The 19,358-nt window shown below is 41.3% G+C and overlaps 1 protein-coding gene across 1 annotated transcript in view; it reads left to right on the top strand.

Moving 5' to 3' along the window:
- The window catches only part of P3H2 (prolyl 3-hydroxylase 2), a 176,170-nt gene extending 167,734 nt beyond the window's left edge, over positions 1 to 8,436 (top strand). The window contains exons 12-15 of the mRNA XM_044290120.1: positions 1,480 to 1,597; positions 2,493 to 2,568; positions 7,569 to 7,709; positions 7,805 to 8,436. Of these exons, the coding sequence (XP_044146055.1) occupies positions 1,480 to 1,597; positions 2,493 to 2,568; positions 7,569 to 7,709; positions 7,805 to 7,900 (431 nt within the window). The 3' untranslated portion in view covers positions 7,901 to 8,436. The remainder of the gene's footprint in view (positions 1 to 1,479; positions 1,598 to 2,492; positions 2,569 to 7,568; positions 7,710 to 7,804) is intronic.
- The last annotated feature ends 10,922 nt before the right edge of the window (positions 8,437 to 19,358 follow it).

Here is a 19,358-nt window from a genome sequence, read left to right as displayed (position 1 = left end):
AAATCACTCTGCTTTATTCAAAGCATTGGAGGAGACACAGCGCAAGATGCGACACATGCGCATCTTGCGCTGTGTCTCCTCCAATGCTTTGAATAAAGCAGAGTGATTTCCACAACAAGTGAAGTGCCGGTCTCTTTCTTATATTTGCAAGTGGTTTTTCTTAACCTGGACGCGTGCACCACGATTCCGGTAAGAGGAGTGCCGACTGTTTCCACTTCATTGTATCTCCAAAATAGATGCCAAGTGGTAGCCTTATTCTTTCATGTTGGTTACAGCTCTTGGACCCTCGGACTCCCCTCTCAGAACTCAATGAGAGATAAGTAGTGCCTACAGAGCACTCTTCTTCTCTGAATAGTTGCGTCCAATGTCTGAAAACACCAATCAGACAAATACTATTTAGAGGCAAGTCAATGGAACTTTTCAGTGATGTGTGTGAAAGGAGTTTTCTAGGACTACATCATTAATGGCCTTAGATACATGGATAAAGCTCATATCTCTTTCTTTTAGGGTATTTTAAAGAGGACCTTTCACCACTCCTGATGTGCCTATTTTAATAGTTACATGCATTCCCCACGTACTAACAATTCTGGAGCATCTATTCTTATGACTCTATGTTGTGCCATTCCTGTATTATTTCTACTAGAAGTTATGGATGAACTGCTAGCAGTCTGCAGTAAGGGTACAGAGGGGAGGTAACCAGTTGGGGTGTGTACCTGCACAGTCTGAAAATGGCAGCACTGATTGGATAGAGTCAGACTGTGCAGGTACACCCCACCCCCCCCCCACCCCACCCCTCCAACTGGTTACCTCCCCTCTGTACCCTTACTGCAGACTGCTAGAAATTAATTCATAACTTCTAGTAGAAATAATAGAGGAATGGCACAACATAGAGCCATAATAATAGATGCTCCAGAATTGTTATTACATGGGGAGTGTATAAAGCTATTAAAACAGGAATATCAAGAGCGGTGAAAGGTCCTCTTTAAGGCAGATAAATCATCTGTAGTGAACACCTGTTGACAATGGGGCAATGATCATCTGACAATCAACAATGAAACATTACTCAGCATTGCAGATCATTTTTTCTTCCTTAAAGGCGTTATGCAAGACTATAAAAGGCCTTCATTCCCCCATATGCCAGGCCCCTCACAATGAATATACTTACCTGGCTCCCCACTCCCTGCGCCGCTCCTGGTTACCGCTGACGTTTCTGCCATTGGCTGCTCCCTCTCCCCCGACACTGGATATTTTCATCTGCGCACAGGAAGAAGCTTCAGTGGCGGTGCGGGGACCAGGAGTGGCGTGGGGAGCCAGGTAAGGAAGTATATTCATTGTGAGGCCCCGGCATACGGGGGGGGGGGGGGGGATATTTTATAGTCTTGGATAACCCCTTTAATGGCAAGGGGGTTAATAGCCATTTGTGGTCATTTGGTATGTTGTCCACATTACAAACTATTGTGTGCTATTCCACATCCACAGGCCAGCAGGACAATAGGAATGATCTGAGCCACCCAATTCATGCAGACAACTGTTTGCTAGACCCTGAAGCCAATGAATGTTGGAAGGAGTCTCCAGCATACACTTACAGAGACTACAGGTACCTGATATGTTGGACTGGACTACTGTAATACGGGGGCAGTCATTTATTTAGGGTTACAAATAAACTAATACAGGAGATTGCTATTACACAGGCCAATGCCGGGCCGATAACAAACACTGATCAATTACATGTATATGGTCGATGAGTACCCGTCGCTTGTGTCTTTCATACTCATTCGTCACACATTTCTGATCACACAATGGTTTTAGGTGCCCCATGAAAGAGGCAATCGCCTGACAAGCAAGCAACACAGGCCAATTACTGGGAATGGGCGTTCATGCGAATATCCGTTCCCAATAATCAGCCCACTTCTTGTTTAAGAGTTAAAGGGCCCTAATTACATTTAAAAAAGGCCCGAGCTTTATTGGTAATTTAGCAGATCGTGATGTTCTTTTTAAAGTATATTCTCAAATCCTGCCATTGTTGGTTCTGTTCAGAGAGTTCTGTCACTTTAGACAAGCATGGTGAATCACGCAGAGCTATACTCACCATAGAGAGGATGAGAACCTCAATGTAAAGTGGCATTGTTTGGAACCATTGTATTACAGAACTGGCATAGCGTCATGGCTTCCATTGTGGACTATTTTACACCCTCCAGAAGTATTTGTGACCATAGTTACATTTCTACAAATTTTGGAATAAAATATTTAAGCTTATTAACTAATTTATTAAAAGTATTCTGTTGTATGAAAGACCTTCTTTTAGTTCATGTAAAGCAAGTTGGTGAGAGAACCTTAGTTGGACTCAATAATATTTCATCTGATAATGTGATATCATTTACAATGGCTGGTGTCTGTCTAAGTTATTAGAGACTAATACAGTAGATGACAAGTTGGCCAAGGTTCACTAGCATATGAATGTCATACTTACACTACCATGTCTTCTCTTTCAGTGCACTTCTGTATCTAAATGGGGATTTTGATGGTGGTGAATTTGTGTTTACTGAAATGGATGCCAAGACTGTCACAGTAAGTCTAATTATTGTTTTTTGCCTATGTGGTGTAAAGATTTTATGCATGATGTTAAACTGTTCTTCTGTCCGACACACACATACTTGTACAACACTATTACATTCAGGCACTGCATCCTTATCATGATAAATAAAATGGTTCGCTGGTATTTACATATTGATGACCTATCCTCAGGATAGGTCATCAATATCAGATTAGTGGGTTCCCACTCCCAGCACCCCTATCAATCAGCAGTTTGAGGAGGCTGCAGCGCTCTTGTGAGTGCCGTGACCTTCTCACAGCTTATCAAGCACAGCGCCGTTTATTGGTTAGCTGGAGTGCTTGGTATTCCAGCTCAGACCCATTCACTTGAATGGAGTTGAGTTGCAATGAACGTGACATCAAATGGCCTAGGAAGGGGCCTAAGCATTCACGGAGAGCTGTGGCCTCTTTGTACAACTCATCGGCAGAGGTCCTGGGAGTCAGACCACCTTCGATCTCATATCGATGAACTATTCTGAGAATAGAATCAAAAATGCCAGAGAACCCCTTTAATTGGGATCTCCACGATCTTACTATTGATGGTCTGTCCTCAGGATAAGCCATCAGTATCTCATCATCAAGGGTCCAAGAGTAGTTCCTGCTCTGGAAGTTGGTGGTGGAACTATAAAGCTTCATTCATTATGTATTGCTGCTCTCTTTTATTTCAGTGGCTTCTGGCAGAACCGACTGGTCCATACATACTTTAATTTTCAGAAGCCAGACTCACGGAAATCTGCTTATAGACATTAATTACAGTATGTGATCTAATCACATTCTAATGACTGTGTGGACCAAAAGTTGTATAGGCTGCCCCAGTGATCAGAATCAGGGTTGGTGTCATGATGTTCAGGTATTAGCTAGAACAGTGCTGATGATAAGGCCTCTTTCACACTTGCGTTGTCCGGATCCGGCGTGTACTCCACTTGCCACTTGCCGGAATTACACGCCGGATCCGGAAAAAACGCAAGTGTACTGAAAGCATTTGAAGACGGATCCGTCTTCAAAATGCGTTCAGTGTTACTATGGCAGCCAGGACGCTATTAAAGTCCTGGTTGCCATAGTAGTAGTGGGGAGCGGGGGAGCAGTATACATACAGTCCGTGCGGCTCCCGGGGCGCTCCAGAATGACGTCAGAGCGCCCCATGCGCATGGATGATGTGCCATGCGATCACGTGTTCCATGCGCTTGGGGCGCCCTGGCGTCACTCTGGAGCGCCCCGGGAGCCGCACGGACGGTAAGTATGCTGCTCCCCACTACACTTTACCATGGCTGCCAGGACTTTAGCGTCCTGGCAGCCATGGTAACCATTCAGAAAAAGCTAAACGTCGTATCCGGCAATGCGCCGAAACGATGTTTAGCTTAAGGCCGGATCCGGATCAATGCCTTTCAATGGGCATTAATTCCGGATCCGGCCTTGCGGCAAGTCTTCAGGATTTTTGGCCGGAGCAAAAAGCGCAGCATGCTGCGGTATTTTCTCCGGCCAAAAAACGTTCCGTTCCGGAACTGAAGACATCCTGATGCATCCTGAACGGATTTCACTCCATTCAGAATGCATTAGGATAAAACTGATCAGGATTCTTCCGGCATAGAGCCCCAACGACGGAACTCTATGCCGGAAGAAAAGAACGCAGGTGTGAAAGAGCCCTTAGTAGAAGAAAAAATTTCTCAGATACGGGCCTGACAGCTATAGGAGCTGCTTTATCAAAGGTAAGAGACAGGAAGCTCGGAAATATAAAGTTGCTATTTTATCTGCTAACAGTATCATGTCTATAGTGATCGGTCAGGCAGATTTTAGAGATACACACCACCATGATATGAAGTAACCAGACTGTAATCTATTATAATCAGCTGCTAACCAATAGTTAATATTGAAACTATTAAATGTAGCATCCAGTGTTGGAATGAGATTTAGTAGGGTACTGCTGGAATGAGATACATCTGTTTGAAGTGTTTCATGATGTCACTCCATCTCTACATCCTCTTGAAGGAAATGTTGCATTCCTGGAAGATATTTATTGTAATGCTGTACAAGGCAGAAGAGGTGACTATGTAGTTGTTGCTAAAATGAATTTGTTGTGTTTCCTTTATCCTGCCTGCCTTGCCTACCTGCTAATGTTTTTGCAAGTAGGGAGAGAATACAGGTGAAACTTAAAAACTTGGAATATTGTGCAAAGTTCATTTATTTCAGTAATGCAACTTAAAAAGTGAAACTAACATATGAGAGACTCATTACATGCAAAGCGAGATATTTCTGCATTTATTTGGTATAATTTGGATGATTATGGCTTACAGCTTATGAAACCCCAAAGTCACAATTCTGAGGTCCCCTTTGCTCAGGGGATATGGATTAATCAGCTGACTAGAGTGTGACACTTTGAGCCTGGAATATTCAACCTTTTCACAAAATTCTAATTTTTTGCTGCATTAATGCAATTCCTTTTAATTTGCATTACTGAAATAAATGGACTTTTGCACAATATTCTAATTTTTCGAGTTTCACCTGTAGAAGATGGAAAATTATGGCATCCGCTTACCTCCTAGATTGGGACTTATCATGGTGAATGGTTGCAGGAGGGTTTTGAGTGGTGACTGCAGATCTGAGATGTGGACCTTGATAACAGTTTAAGGATAGCATATATTTACTTCTTATGGGACCTCTGGCTGCTGAGAGGGAATTTGCCAGGCGATATTCCTGATAGGGACCTCTGGACATAATAGGGACCTAGGGACATACTATGATACATGTGAAAATGAATAAATAAAACGCTTGTTAAAAATATATTCATATAATATTCACATAGAGGTTTATTTTTTTATTTCTTTATTCAGTTTTATAACACAAAATTACAAAAAAGAAATTTGACAGTTCCGAGTCCAAATTCATCAGTACAGATTCTGCCAACATGGCAGACATAATACATTATATGTCGCATTATACAGATAATGAAATAAGGGTCAATACACAGTCTGTATTAATATTAGGACATTCACAAATCTTCCTATTACCTTCCGTATTGCATTGGACTCGTTTTCCTGCTGTCAATCCAGACTTATCACCCCCATGGTGGTTATCTCGGTGGTCGTCGCCAATGGTCACTCCAATCTCTCCCCCCCCTCTCACCCCGCCCGCTCACCCAGCGGCAGAGTCATTCATGCAGTGCCTACTGCGTATTCCTCATATCTCTCAATCCTTGCCAGAAGATTTTTCCATTTCCTGATACTAGGTGCTGTTTTTGCTCCCCATTCTCTTGCGATAATGACTTTTGCCACCATTAGACCTCTTGTCCCAATCCTTTTTTTTGTCCTTTTTCCCTAATTGATGATAAGGGACACCCTAGGACAGACCCTTCCGGCTTATATGGGAGGGATAATAGGGACTCTGCACTTAGGGAGCTAAAGACCCCTCGCCAATACGATTGCATATTCGGACAGGACCATATCATATGGATATAGTCAGCGGCTCTTGACTACACCTCCAGGATTTTGGTTCTCGTTCTTTGTAGATCTTACTTAATAATATTGGAGTCAAATATATTCTGTGAATAATGTTAGTTAGTAGATAATCCTAAAGTTACTAGATAGCGTTCTCTTTTTTATATTTCTGTATATATTGCCCCACTCAATTTTGTTTAATCCTGTATCCTTTGCCCATTTTTCTTTACTATTAAACTTTAGTGTTTCCCCCAATCCCTTCCTTATTATCCTGTACACCTGAGAGATGGTCACATTTGTTTGTTGCAAAAATCTATAAATTTGTGATTTATTGTGATAAAATAATCCCTATTTTGTGTAGCTTCAAATGCGTGTTTTAATTGATAATACTGATATTGACTCATTAGTCTATGCTAATTCCAGGGCATAGTTCTTATAGTGTTCTTATTATCCAATTTTTACTTAATTGTGAAGCACAAATGATACAGTGATTTACATAGAGGTTGTTTAATGTGTAATAAATTTTTTTTGTTGGTAGTGTCCCTTTAAAGTCCCACATTCCAAACCAGGTTTCCCCAGCGGTTTTGTTGCTTCCATACACCACTATGAATGTGCAGTGTAGCCTTATGTGGCCATCTAGTGGCCACTGTCTGTACTGCAATGTTTTATTACCTTCGACACGCCAGCTGTTCAGAAACTACAACTCCCAGAATGCTTCATTCACTTCCATGGGAGATAAAAGAACAGCCAAGCATGTTTTCATGTTGGGAGTTGTAGTTTCACAGCAGCTGGAGTGCCAAAGGTTGCTGATTCCTGGGCTAGAGGAAGAAAACAGACAAATAGAACTCATTGGCTTTTTAAATGTTTCCCAAATAATTGGATAGAAAGACCTAATATAACCCAAACCGTACAAAGTAAATGGAGAAAAATAATTGCAAAGTTACAGTTTTATTGTAAACTGTATGGTGTTAAAAGTGCAAAACTATTTTTTTATGTTTGCGGCAGTCACCTAGAGATTAATGGGGTGGCAGCACGCATGCTCTAATGTCCACTCCATTTATTCGGGCGAATGGGATCCTTGTTCTCATAATCAGTGGGATGATCAGTTAGCTGCTTAGTTCGTAATTAATTTCATAGCACAACCCCGGTAGCAGCACTCATGTTAATCTGCACTCTGATTATGGCTGTGAATTGTGAAAGAAAACAGTACTTTTGGATACCTTTTTACTATATTGCACAATTGAAGGGCTATTCTCATCTCAGAAATGTATGGCATATGCACACCTGGATCCTGCACCTACTGTATGTCAAGAATGGGGTTTGCCTAAATCACCGGGTGAGGTGGCTGCTAAATCCAGTCACGGTATGAATGGAGAGGTGGGTGTGGTGGGCATGGCACTCTCCATTGTATTCTTTAAGGGTTGGAAAGGTGAAATAGTACCCCCTGAGAGACATCAGATGCATGTGTCAGATGCATGTGTTTCATTTTGGTGGTGACTGAATAGTATATTGTGTGGATAACTTTTTAATCTGGTTCCCTTGCAGGCATCCATAAAGCCTAAATGTGGTCGCTTGGTTGGATTTTCTTCAGGAGGAGAGAATCCTCATGGAGTTAAGGCTGTAACCAAAGGACAGAGATGTGCTGTCGCTCTCTGGTTCACGCTAGACCCAATGTACAGAGAACTGGTGAGTTTCACAGAGCACACTAAGCATGATGATGCTAACAATGCTGGAATCTGCAGCATTACAATAATTATGTCTATGAACCTTTCCCTATCCAGGAACGGCTACAGGCAGATGAGGTCATACGATCACTAGACCAGGAGCGTAAAGGAAGGAGTGAAGAACTGAATATTAATCCAAAGGATGAGTTATAACCAGGAATATTTAATAAGAAAGTATTTATTGTTGATAATCTTATTAGAACGGTTTTATTTTTGTACAAAGCATAAAATATAATTTAAATAATGAAAGAAAAGAAGCTTTGAAATAAAACAACCCTTAAAGAGTCCTATATATTTATATCCATATACTGTATTGTTTCTGTTCTCTGGAATTTACTACTGAGCATTGCACTGTATTGCTGTCACCAGACTGTTGTTAGTATGAATTCCATGACAAATACCTTTGTTCTCTCCACCTACATGTTCTGCTACTGGCAGGGCCTCCTATCATGGTCAGTGTCTATTACTTGTTGCACTTATTCAGCAGCATTGTATTTATTTCTCTATAAAGTATTAAGAATATATTTATTTTGTACTATAGTGAAAAGAAAATGTCTCTGTCAAAAGCCAAGTAATATTGATTATTGGATGTTCACTACCTAGAAAAATAATATTTTGCCAATTGGCCTCTTTCCTGAATTACATTGGCAAATCCACAATGAAAATAAAATAAACTCATCTTCTCTACAGGCTCTTGTCTTGACTATTCATTTGAACCAGTAATATGTCTGACTATATTCAAACTGACAGATTTTGGGAGATTTAACAAAATATGTTAAGCATATAGGTATGAACAAATAAATAAAAAAAAGTACTGTAATATAGTGTGAATATGCAAAGAGGGTGTTGTCAAATCGGAGGCACGGGGCAAAGCAACCACTTTCCTGCGCAGCTTTTCTTTCAGTTTCATCATTGGCATGACTAGAATTGACTGGGTCCCACAGCAAATTTTTTAACTGCAGCCCCCCCCTTCCCCCAGCAATCCTCTCCTGCCATGCAACCCTCACTCCTGCGGCTAGTCAAGATAGCTCAGTCAGACCAGGCCAGGCATTCACTCCACCCGTTTCCTACATGTCTATATTGTATGCTATGTCACCATCAGTGGTATACATAAAGAAGTAAGGGCCCCATAGCAGGGATGAAACCAGGCTCCCCACATAGGACAGAAGAGTTTCCGCCTAAACCCTTTTCAATGACCGTTGGGGCATTTTTCCACTGCCTCGTTTGCTAAAAGTTGTTCCTTTAGAAGGTAGAGTCCTGACCAAGGTTTCAACTCCTCTAGAAGACTGGGTCCCATAGCAGTTGCATGGTCTGCCGCTATGGTGGTTACGCCCCTGGTCACTGTATATACTGTCACTGTATATAATGTCATTGTATAATACTGTTGTGGGGGCCCTGACCATAAAATCTTTTAGTCCCCCTCCCGGACGGGCCCCTTCTGAGTTCAGGCCCCATAGCGGCCTTTTCCCCTGCATCCACTATAGCTACACCCCTGCCTGAAATGTTCCTGTAGCTAGTTAGCTGGGAAGTTTCCAGCTATAGAACCATAATGATTAGCTGTAAAATAGCCTGATAAACAGGGCCTCATATTATCTAGACAAAAAGTATTAAACAACAGCCAGGTCTAGTAGGGAGGAGATAAGGAGGACTAAGCAACTGTAACTGTATGGCTGCAGGGTTCTGTGTATGATCAGCAGGGCGATTCAGGAGCACTCTTGCCGATCTGCATTAGCATAGCCGTGCTGCTGGTCAGAGGCATCTTGCAAATGATGTGTATAGATTATTCTATATAATTAGATCTACTACCAAATGAAATAAATTAAATAGAATTAAATGGGGGCTATGTAAAAGTCTAATCACTGTATAAATGAAAAGTTCTACAGCTTTCAAAAAAATGTTGGCCTGTATTTATCAAGCCCCCTACACTAGTCAAAAAAGTCACATATTTTGTCAAAAGTTCTGCCGTGCACCACTTTTCCTAGAAAGGGAGTGGCATGGGGTGGAGAGTGGCAGGTGAGGGTCCAAACCAAGATGGCCCAGCACATTTATCATAATTTATACCAGTATATTGGTGTAAATTATACCTGAAATCTACACCAGCTTCTGGCTCCTGCAGATTTCAGTTACAGCACACGGGCAACCCAAGATATGCCACATGTATTAAGAGGCTTGCACCTCTTAATAATTGTGGGTGCATCTCACGTGAGAGCAACACAAATTAGGACCGACATACAAAAAGCTGGTCTAGTTTCAGGAAGGCTGCCGCTCCAGTTGTCCCAGCGGGGCTGTGTCTTCCTGGCTACGGCAGCAATATTACATGACCACTGTGGCTAATCGTTGGTCAGCGATTGGCCTCAGCAATCCTGTTTGTCAACATGATGTGACCTCTTCAACCAGGAAAACAGATCCCTGCCCTATTCTGCCCGGATAGTTTGCTACAATGTAACAATGCGGATATAATGGGTCACATTTACTGAAACCAGGCAGCACTCAATAACAGGTTGGATATAATGTGGTTTACTGCCTCTTTTCTGCATAGGACGTAAGCAATAATGGGGCAGATTAATCATTTGTGTTGTAAGAAGCATACATACATTTAGGATTTTTGGAGTCCAAAATTGCATCATCATAATAATAATAATAATAAAAATAAATATAAATCATCCTGATTTAGCACAGCTTGCCATTCATTTAGATATTTTTCTTTATGCTACCTGATAGTTGATATACAATTGCACCACGATTTTGGTGCAGCATGTCTAATAAATTTGGGGCACATTTAGGCCTCTTGCGCACAAACGTATTTTCATTATTTTTTTGCGGACAGTATACGGAACCATTAATTTCAATGACTCCGCAAAAAAAAAAAGGAAGGTACTCCGTGTGCATTCCATTTCTGTATTTCCGTATTTACATTCCGCAAAAAAATAGAACATGTCCTATTATTGTCCGCACTTTGGACAAGGATAGTACTGTTCTATTAGGGGTCGGCTGTTCAGTTCCACAAAATACAGAATGCACACGGATGTCATCGAGCCAAAATAAAGAAAGAACCTGGTCACTCCCATTAGCACTTGTGATTTTATGATTAGGGAAACTCACTAATAATCTCAAGTTTGAGACCAGCGATGTGTTGGTTTATTATATTTGTGGACTATTGGAAACCTCGTCACATTCATTGAGGCAATTTACTTAAAAACTGTGTCTGATCTGCTGTGCAAATGTTCATTAATATTTGCTCCAGAATATTTGTGCCATGCACCTCAGTCTGTGAAAGAGGAACGGAAATGGCTTGTTGCTCGGCCAGAATGTAGACACATTTATAAAATGTGATTATTATTTTATTTTAGTTTGTGATCCACACAGATCCCAGTGTAGAAGAGCATCAGCTATCACTGTTAATTGCATTCTTATGCTCTGAACGCTCTTATGTATTAAAATTGACTGGAAATGGAGTTTTGTACTTTTCCAGCTTTGAGTTTGCATTTTTCTAGGTGCTATATTGTAAGGCATATCAGTTGTTACAGTTGATACAAAGGACTTTCCTAGAAGAATTTATTTACTCCTGATTTATTCTTTGGCCGTGTGCGATACGGGAAAAATGGTCTGTGTGACAGTCACAGTTCCTGGACCAACCTAGGGTTGTCTGACCCGAGCTCACAGCATCCTAATGAATTATGATAATGAACAGTAGATAGTCCAGGAAATGTGACAACACATGGGGCATTTCTCACATTTTGCACACAGACATCCGAAAACCAGCTTTATTGTTCTTTGGTATCCTAAATGAATTATTTAAAGTAAAATGTTTTACTCTCATTAATTGTCCACTTTATTGCTGCAGTGAAGCAATTGCTAATGTGAAAAGCAGGATCATGATCATGTAAATGGCTTTACCAGTAAGGCCTCCTGAGAATATTCAGCTTCTTCATGAGAATATTATGTAGGAGGCTATAATTTACTAGATTCTAAAGATAAAAGCAAAGGTACAGCAAAAGAAGAGCAGATGTGCGCTGGATTGATACTAGTGCAGTGTATGTCATTCTGTCCTATCAATTTATCACTTAAAAGTTTTTCTTCCTGCCTGACTTGTTTAGGTGGAAAATCACCACCACACCTCACGGAAGCGGAGTGATTTTATTTACCATCTGCCCAACTTGTGTGAACTCTGAACAAAAAGACTGCTGATCCTCACAAGATGAACAGCTTCATTCTCATACATTCAGCAAGCTTAAAAATAAAGTCTCTACAGCGTAAAGCAGAAAGGGCCATCACCATTTGCAAAGGACTTAGAGTTCCAGGGAACAAGCTAAGCTATGGATAAGGAGTGGCTATGCATTGTCAGCCCAACCTCAGCTTTACCATCAGTGCCAGCATCTGGTCTAGCAGTAGATAACTGTAGCTGCCATAAGTGGAGGACCATAAAGCTGAGGCTAGTTTAGATACCAATGAAGACTAGGTTGTCATGAATAGCAGAAGAGTGGTGTTGAGACCGGAAACAAACTGTAAAGCATGGGTTACCAGCTTTAAAATGTCATTAATGGTCTGTGCCATCACACTGTGACTGTTTGCTGCTGGGAGAAGCAGTAAGGCATAGATAAAAGAATAGGTATGGTGCCAATAGGGTAGTGTGCGAATGGTCCATGTGCAAGGCCTATTTGAGCTGCTTATTGGCACGTGGTGCAGGTAGACTTGAGGCCTGTTCTACCAGGGAGAAGTGCAGTGGTTGACTGGATCTGGAGAGATGTGATGTTTGGTCTGAGTGAGATGTGAAGAGAACATCTGGAGCATGGGAGTTAATCTTTGAAAGGGAGCAGTTCAGCTGCTGTACTGTGCAAAGCTGGGTTATCACGTAGCAGAAGGGGAGTAACGCCACCCTACAAGTTGTATTGTTATACTCACTGGGGAATAAGGTTATATTGGGCTACTGGCTCACTAACCCTTTCCCATGCACTGTAGTAAGGGTGGAACCCCTCAGAGAGAGAATTATACTCAAAAGCTATAGTTTGTCTCTTGATGACAGAGGCAATTCTGTCAGATTCCTCACTGCCCTGGGGTAAGACGACGGGGCCTTAGATATATCAGAGACTGAAAAACAGGTATGCCTTCCTTATTAACTATATGCACACACTATTGCATGAAGGCTTTAAATCATAACCTTGATTCCATTAAATCTGGTTTGACAGGTTTGTATTTTCCCCCGAGCAGCCACGGTCTATAAAGACAACAAAATCAACAAGAAAGGTAAAAAATTTAATGTAGAAATAATCTCATAATCACCCAATAACCTAAACCCTATTCTTGAAATAAATGAAGCAATGCTGGGAACTTCTGTATGGTTGGCAAGTTAAAAATACATAGATTACAGTAGTCAAAGATGATTTCCAAGTAAATGTGCCACCTATCATCAGGTGATGTACATCTACTTATATGCAATCAATCTGACGAGCCAGACGCTGGAACATGGCATACTTTGAATCCAACAGAAAAAAAAAATCAGTGTCTCCATATTAATTTAGTTATTTATGTTACTTATATAGTGCTGACATATTCTGCAGCGCTTTAAAGATATTATCACCATATATGAAGTCATCCAGTAGTCTAGTATGGACCCATAGACTTATATGGGTGGCCAGAGATGAACCTTGAATGTTCTGGGTCCCAATAAAATATATGTAACAGAGCCAGTGATTTACCATGTGCATTTGGTGTCTTCTTATGTGGTAAAGAAGCCATGGATGCCTCCAGGTACCACTACCAGAAAATGACTGATGCATCTATATCCCTGTACCACTGTGGCTACTGTATAGAACAGTGTGCAAAGGGGAGAAGTGTCTGCCGAATATAGGGGCCATGAACTGTTTATCAAAGTTATTTTATCCTACTTTCAAAATCGCTTACATGAACTAAATATCTGATTTAAAATATGGTCTTGTGAAAAGCAGCTAAAATGAACATGACATTAATCATAGGAAGGAAACCAGTTATTCTACAATTCTTCTTTCTCCAAAATGGCAATGAGAAGACACAAAATGCCTCTTGCATAACAATTCTAAGAAATCAATGATTTCATATATTTTATATTTTTACTGGTGGTAATGCCAATCGCAAACATTTAATCCTTCAGATGCATTGGTCAAATGTGACCATGGCATCTGCGATGATAAAAAACGGTCTCCTGGCCATGCTCCGGCTCCCACTGGCGAGGATTGGGGGAACCAGAGTGTGTGTGTGTGGCAGCGCCTGTCCTCCTGAGTGACAGGAGGCTGCTACACATTAGTACCTATGGAGAGCCTGCCTGTGACAGGGCTCCATAGGAATGCCATAATATACTCATAGACCCCAATGCTAATGCATTGGCGTATATGAGAGAAGCAATCTAATTGATTGCTTGTTATAGTTCTCTAGGGGAACTTTTAAAAAGCGTAAAAAAAAGAAAAAATGTTTAAAAAAAAAAAAAATATGCAAATCACCCCCCTTTTCCCAAAATGTAATTAAAAGAACATCATCAATTTAAAAAATAAACATCATGGGTATCAACGCATGCAAAAACAGTCGTATTATTAAAATATAAAAATATTTATAGCAAACGGTAAAATGGAATAAAACAAAATGGCTGATTTGCTGTTTTTTGCTCACTTCACCTCACAAAAAATGGAAATAAAAAGTGATGCAAAGTTTTTATTTTTTTCAGTATTAAAACACAAGAAAAACTATACATACAGTATGTGGTATCATTGTAATTGTACTGACCCAGAGAATGAAAGTAACAGGTCAGTTTTACTGTATAGAAACGCTGTAAAAACAAAACCCATGAAACTGTGGCAGAATTGGATTTATTTTTTCCTGCTGCCCACTACATTGTATGCAACTGTAAATGGTGCCATTAGAAAGTACAACTTGTCCCTCTAAAAACAAACCCCCATACAGCTATGTGAAAGGAAAAATAAAACTGTTATGGCTTTGGGAAGGCTGGAAGTAGAAAAATGAAAAAATAAATAAATAATAATTTGGTCATTAAAGTGTACTTACAGGTTTCGGTCATAGTCTGATCCCATTCAAGCTGACTAAATTCCCCACTAAGATCCTTTTCCCACTCTCATGTATCTTAATTTCCTTTTGGAATTACACAATATAATTCCTTGTATATTAGAGATGGCCCTCCCTTATAATATTTAGATGTTGAAAAGTATTTATTTTCAAGGAAGGCCCATTGTACCTCTTTATCTTCTTAAAATGTCATAGAATAGGTTTTGAATATCACGAAACTGGACAATCAGTTTAAGATTGCTTAGAAATGTACAATAATTGTCCTATATCTAGTATACATTGTCTGCCTATATCTCCTCCTTAGGCCTCCTTCACGCGAACAATACGTATTGTGTCAGGATGCGTTCAGAAAAACTCACACCATTTCGCAAGCAAGTTCAGTTAATTCTGTCTGCAATTGCGTTCATTCAGTGTTCAAGTTTTTTTATGCGCGTAAAATAAATTTGAAGGTTTACAAACATCTCCTAGCAACTGGCAGTGAAAAACACATTGCATCCGGTTGTAATCTGGATGATGTCGGATGCAATGCATTTTTCACTAAAGCCCTATTCACTTCTGTGGGGCCAGGGCTGCGCGAAAAATGCAGAATATAGAACATGCTGCGATTCGCACGCAAATCAGAACTGATGCGTGAAAAAAATGCTCATGTACACAGACCCATTGAAATGAATGGGTCAGGATTCAGTGCTGGTGCAATACGGTCACGCATCGCACCCACGCGGAAAACGCGCTCATGTGAAAGGGACCTTACAGTGACAGCCAACCTTTCATGTCAGTGGCCAGCTTTAGGCATATGATTTCAGCAGGAAATTATGCCTTGTTGTCAAAAGCACAACATTGTGCAACTACCAGCCCATTGCCCAATTGAAAACAAATTGCACAGCGTTTACATACATCAATGTTTCAACACAGCATTGCTTTGGGCATCATGTCTGTACGGCAGAACAAGTCCCTTAAGCCCATATTTTGGATTTATGCAGTCAGAGAGCCACCGTACACACCCCATCCCAACCCTCCTCATATGGTAACTCCTTAGAACATTGTATTTCATTCATCTAGGAGAGAATACTTCCATATGGCATGCAATGGAGCATGTCTCAACATTTTATTGTCATAGAATACACAAAGAACCTTGGAGTGCCCCAGTCCGATTGATTCACAAGAGTCCAAAGTGGCTACAGGCCTAGACACACTACTGGGACCCAGTGGTCCATTAGAAGCCAATTGAAGCTAATGGCTTTTTGTATAGGTGGATCACAAATGTAATGTAAGTTTTGATAACAAAGTTTATGAAAATAAAAGCAGATGCATGTTCTATATGGGTGTAAGGTGGGCCTTCAATATCCTCTTCCCTGGTGAGAGTGAGGAACCCCACCTTTCCATTGTTGCAGATACTATTAATGGAAATATTACAACTATTTGAGATTTTTGCAATATGTTTTGATTAGAAAAAAAAAACACATAATGAATCTGTCAACATTTCCTATTTATTTCTATGGAAGTCAAACCAAAGTAGAAGTGCATAATTCGTCATCAGTTCCTCCATGATCCAGGAGAGGGAGGAGTGGTGACCCCTAGCTCACCTAGCACTGGCACCTGGCTGCCCTACGTCCCTAGACGGGCTGCTAACCCATATGCTGATCACGTGACTCATCCCTGGCTTACCCTGAAATAAGCCCTAGGTAGTAAATAGGGCGGTGGGAGCACTAGTCCTCACCACTGACACCTAGAGTAACAACGGGGAAAGGACAGACAACACAAACAGGAAGAGAGACAACCGGAGATCCGACTGCACTGGTTCCAACAGCTCCACAGTAACAGTTGTGCCAACTCCTCCTGAGGTCAGAATAGAAGATCTGGAAAGAAGGTCTATATCTGGCAACAAGGGAAGCAGACAGGGAGAATATATAGTAGCTGGGAGGGGCTGACCGAGAACAGCTGAAAGGAATAGCTACAGATTCCTAAATGGGACATAAAGGATCGCAAACCTAAGCAGGAAAACCTGGACTGGAATCCATTCTCACCACTAGGTCATGGAGCGATCTCTTAAGAGACCGAGCGCATAGCCACCCGCTGCGACCTTTTGACACCAGGCACAACAGGGTCAGTGATAGGTCGTGACAGTACCCCTCTTTCTACAAGGGACCACTGGATACTTAGGACCAGGTCTTTCCGGATGAGAAATGTGGAAACAACGAATTAACCTTCTGGCACCCGCATTCTTTCTTCCGGACCCTAACCCCACCAGATATTGAAGGGAGCAACAGATGAAATGCGAATCTATAATTCTTGCCACCTGAAACGCCAAATTGCCATCGACAATGATTGGAAGGGGCGGTAAAGGTGATGGTTCCAGAGGTGCAACATAATTTTTGAGCAATGATTTATGAAATACATTATGAATTTTCAAAGTTTGAGGTAGCTCTAGGCGAAATGCCACGGGGTTAATGACAGCGACTATTTTATAAGGACCAATAAACCTAGGACCCAATTTCCAAGAGGGAACCTTTAACTTAATATTCCTAGTCGACATCCACACAGTTATTCACCCCTAGGTCCGGACCTGGCCAACATTTTTTATCAGCCATATGTTTATATCTGTCGTCCATATTTTTCAAGTTGCTTTGAATCTATAGCCATACAGAACAGAGTGATGACATAAACCGTTCTTCCTCAGGGATCCCAGAAGGCTCCCCCTCACTGAAAGTGCAAAATTGAGGATGAAAACCATATGCACCAAAAAATGGTGACTTACCAGTTGATTCTTGATGGCGATTGTTTATAGCAAACTCTGCTAAAGGATGTAAGATGACCATTCCTCCTGATTTTCAGACTCAACACACCTAAGGTAAGTCTCTAGGTTTTGGTTGGTGCGTTCGGTCTGGCCGTTCGACTGCGGCTGGAAGGCTGAGGAAAAGGACAAATGTACCCCAAGGCGAGAACAAAAAGCTCTCCAGAATTTAGAAATATACTGGATTCCCCGATCCGAAAAAACATCAGAAGGGACCCCGCGAAGCTTCACAATTTCACAGATAAAAACCTGAGCCAGGGTTCTAGCATTTGGCAACGCGAGTAAGGCAATAAAATGTACCATTTTACTAAACATGTCTACTACTACCAGGATAACAGTTTTACCCCCAGATACAGGTAGGTCAGTAATAAAATTTATTGACAGGTGTGTCCACAGTCTGTTGGGAATGACCAGTGGCATCAGACACCCCGCCGGACGAGTATGAGTGACTTTAGCGCATGCACAGGTCGTGCAGGTAGACACAAAATAAATTACATCCTGGTGCAACCTCGGCCACCAAAAACATTGAGACAATAGCTCCGAGGTTGCCCTACTACCACCCAGCGAGTGCAGAGTTATGGTGTTCTTTTAATATTTTAAGGCACAAATTCAAAGGCACAAACAACTTTTCTGGGGGGCAGGAGGCGTCCCCCTGAGCCTCCAACACCATCCCCTCGAGGTCTCAGTGTAACGCAGAGACAACCACCCCCTTTTGTAAAATTGGCACCGGATCATTAACATTACCCCCTCCAGGAAAACTTCGGGATAAAGCATCAGCTTTGGTATTTTTTGCCCCCGGACAATAGGTTATAACAAAATTAAACCTGGTAAAAAACAAAGACCACCTAGCTTATCTAGGGGTAACACGTTTAGCAGACTCAAGGTATAACAGGTTTTTATTATCCGTAATAACTGTGATGGGATGAGCTGCCTCCAAAAAGTGACGCCATTCCTCAAAAGCTAATTTAATAGCTAAAAGTTCCCTGTTGCTTATATCATAATTCTTCTCAGCTGCCGACAATTTCTTAGAAAAGAAAGCACGAGAATGCCGTTTACTTGGAGACGGACCCTGGGACAGTACCGTCCCCACCCTCAACTCTGATGCATCAACCTCCACAAAAAAAGGTTGAGAAACATCAGGCTAGACCAGTATGGGTGCTGAGATGAAAGTCTCCTTCAGAGAGGAAAAAGCCAGTTTAGCAGCGTCAGACCATTTAGAAAAATCAATCCCCTTCTTTGTCATGTCAGTAAGGGGTTTGACAATCACAAATTAATTTTGAATACATTTTCTATAGAAATTGGCAAAACCGAAAAAACATTGCAGAGCTTTTAGGTTCTCAGGGAGATCCAATTCTAGGATCAGGCAGACCTTTTCTGCATCCATATGGAACACTGAAGCTGATAGATACCCCAGGAATTGTACATCCTGTTCGGCGAATACACATTTCTCCAATTTAGAATATAACTTATTAGTCCGGAAAATCTGCAACACCTGTCTGACATGTACCTTGTGTGTCTCCAGATCGGGTGAATAGATCAAAATATCAAGATGTATCACCACAAATCTACCGACAAGATGACAAGATATTGATTACAAAGTGTTGAAAGACAGCAGGAGCATTAGTCAGGCCAAATGGCATGACCAGGTTTTCATAATGTCCCTCAGGAGTGTTAAACACTGTCTTCCACTCATCCCCCTCTTTGATGCGAATCAGATTGTAGGCTCCCCTTAAATCAATTTTGGAAAACCATTTCGTACCAGCAATCTGA

The sequence above is a fragment of the Bufo gargarizans genome, chromosome 4, assembly GCF_014858855.1.
Source record: "Bufo gargarizans isolate SCDJY-AF-19 chromosome 4, ASM1485885v1, whole genome shotgun sequence".
Taxonomy (NCBI): Eukaryota; Metazoa; Chordata; class Amphibia; order Anura; family Bufonidae; genus Bufo; species Bufo gargarizans.
The sequence above is the reverse complement of the archived record's forward strand: the minus strand, read 5'-3'. Positions and strand labels throughout refer to the sequence as shown.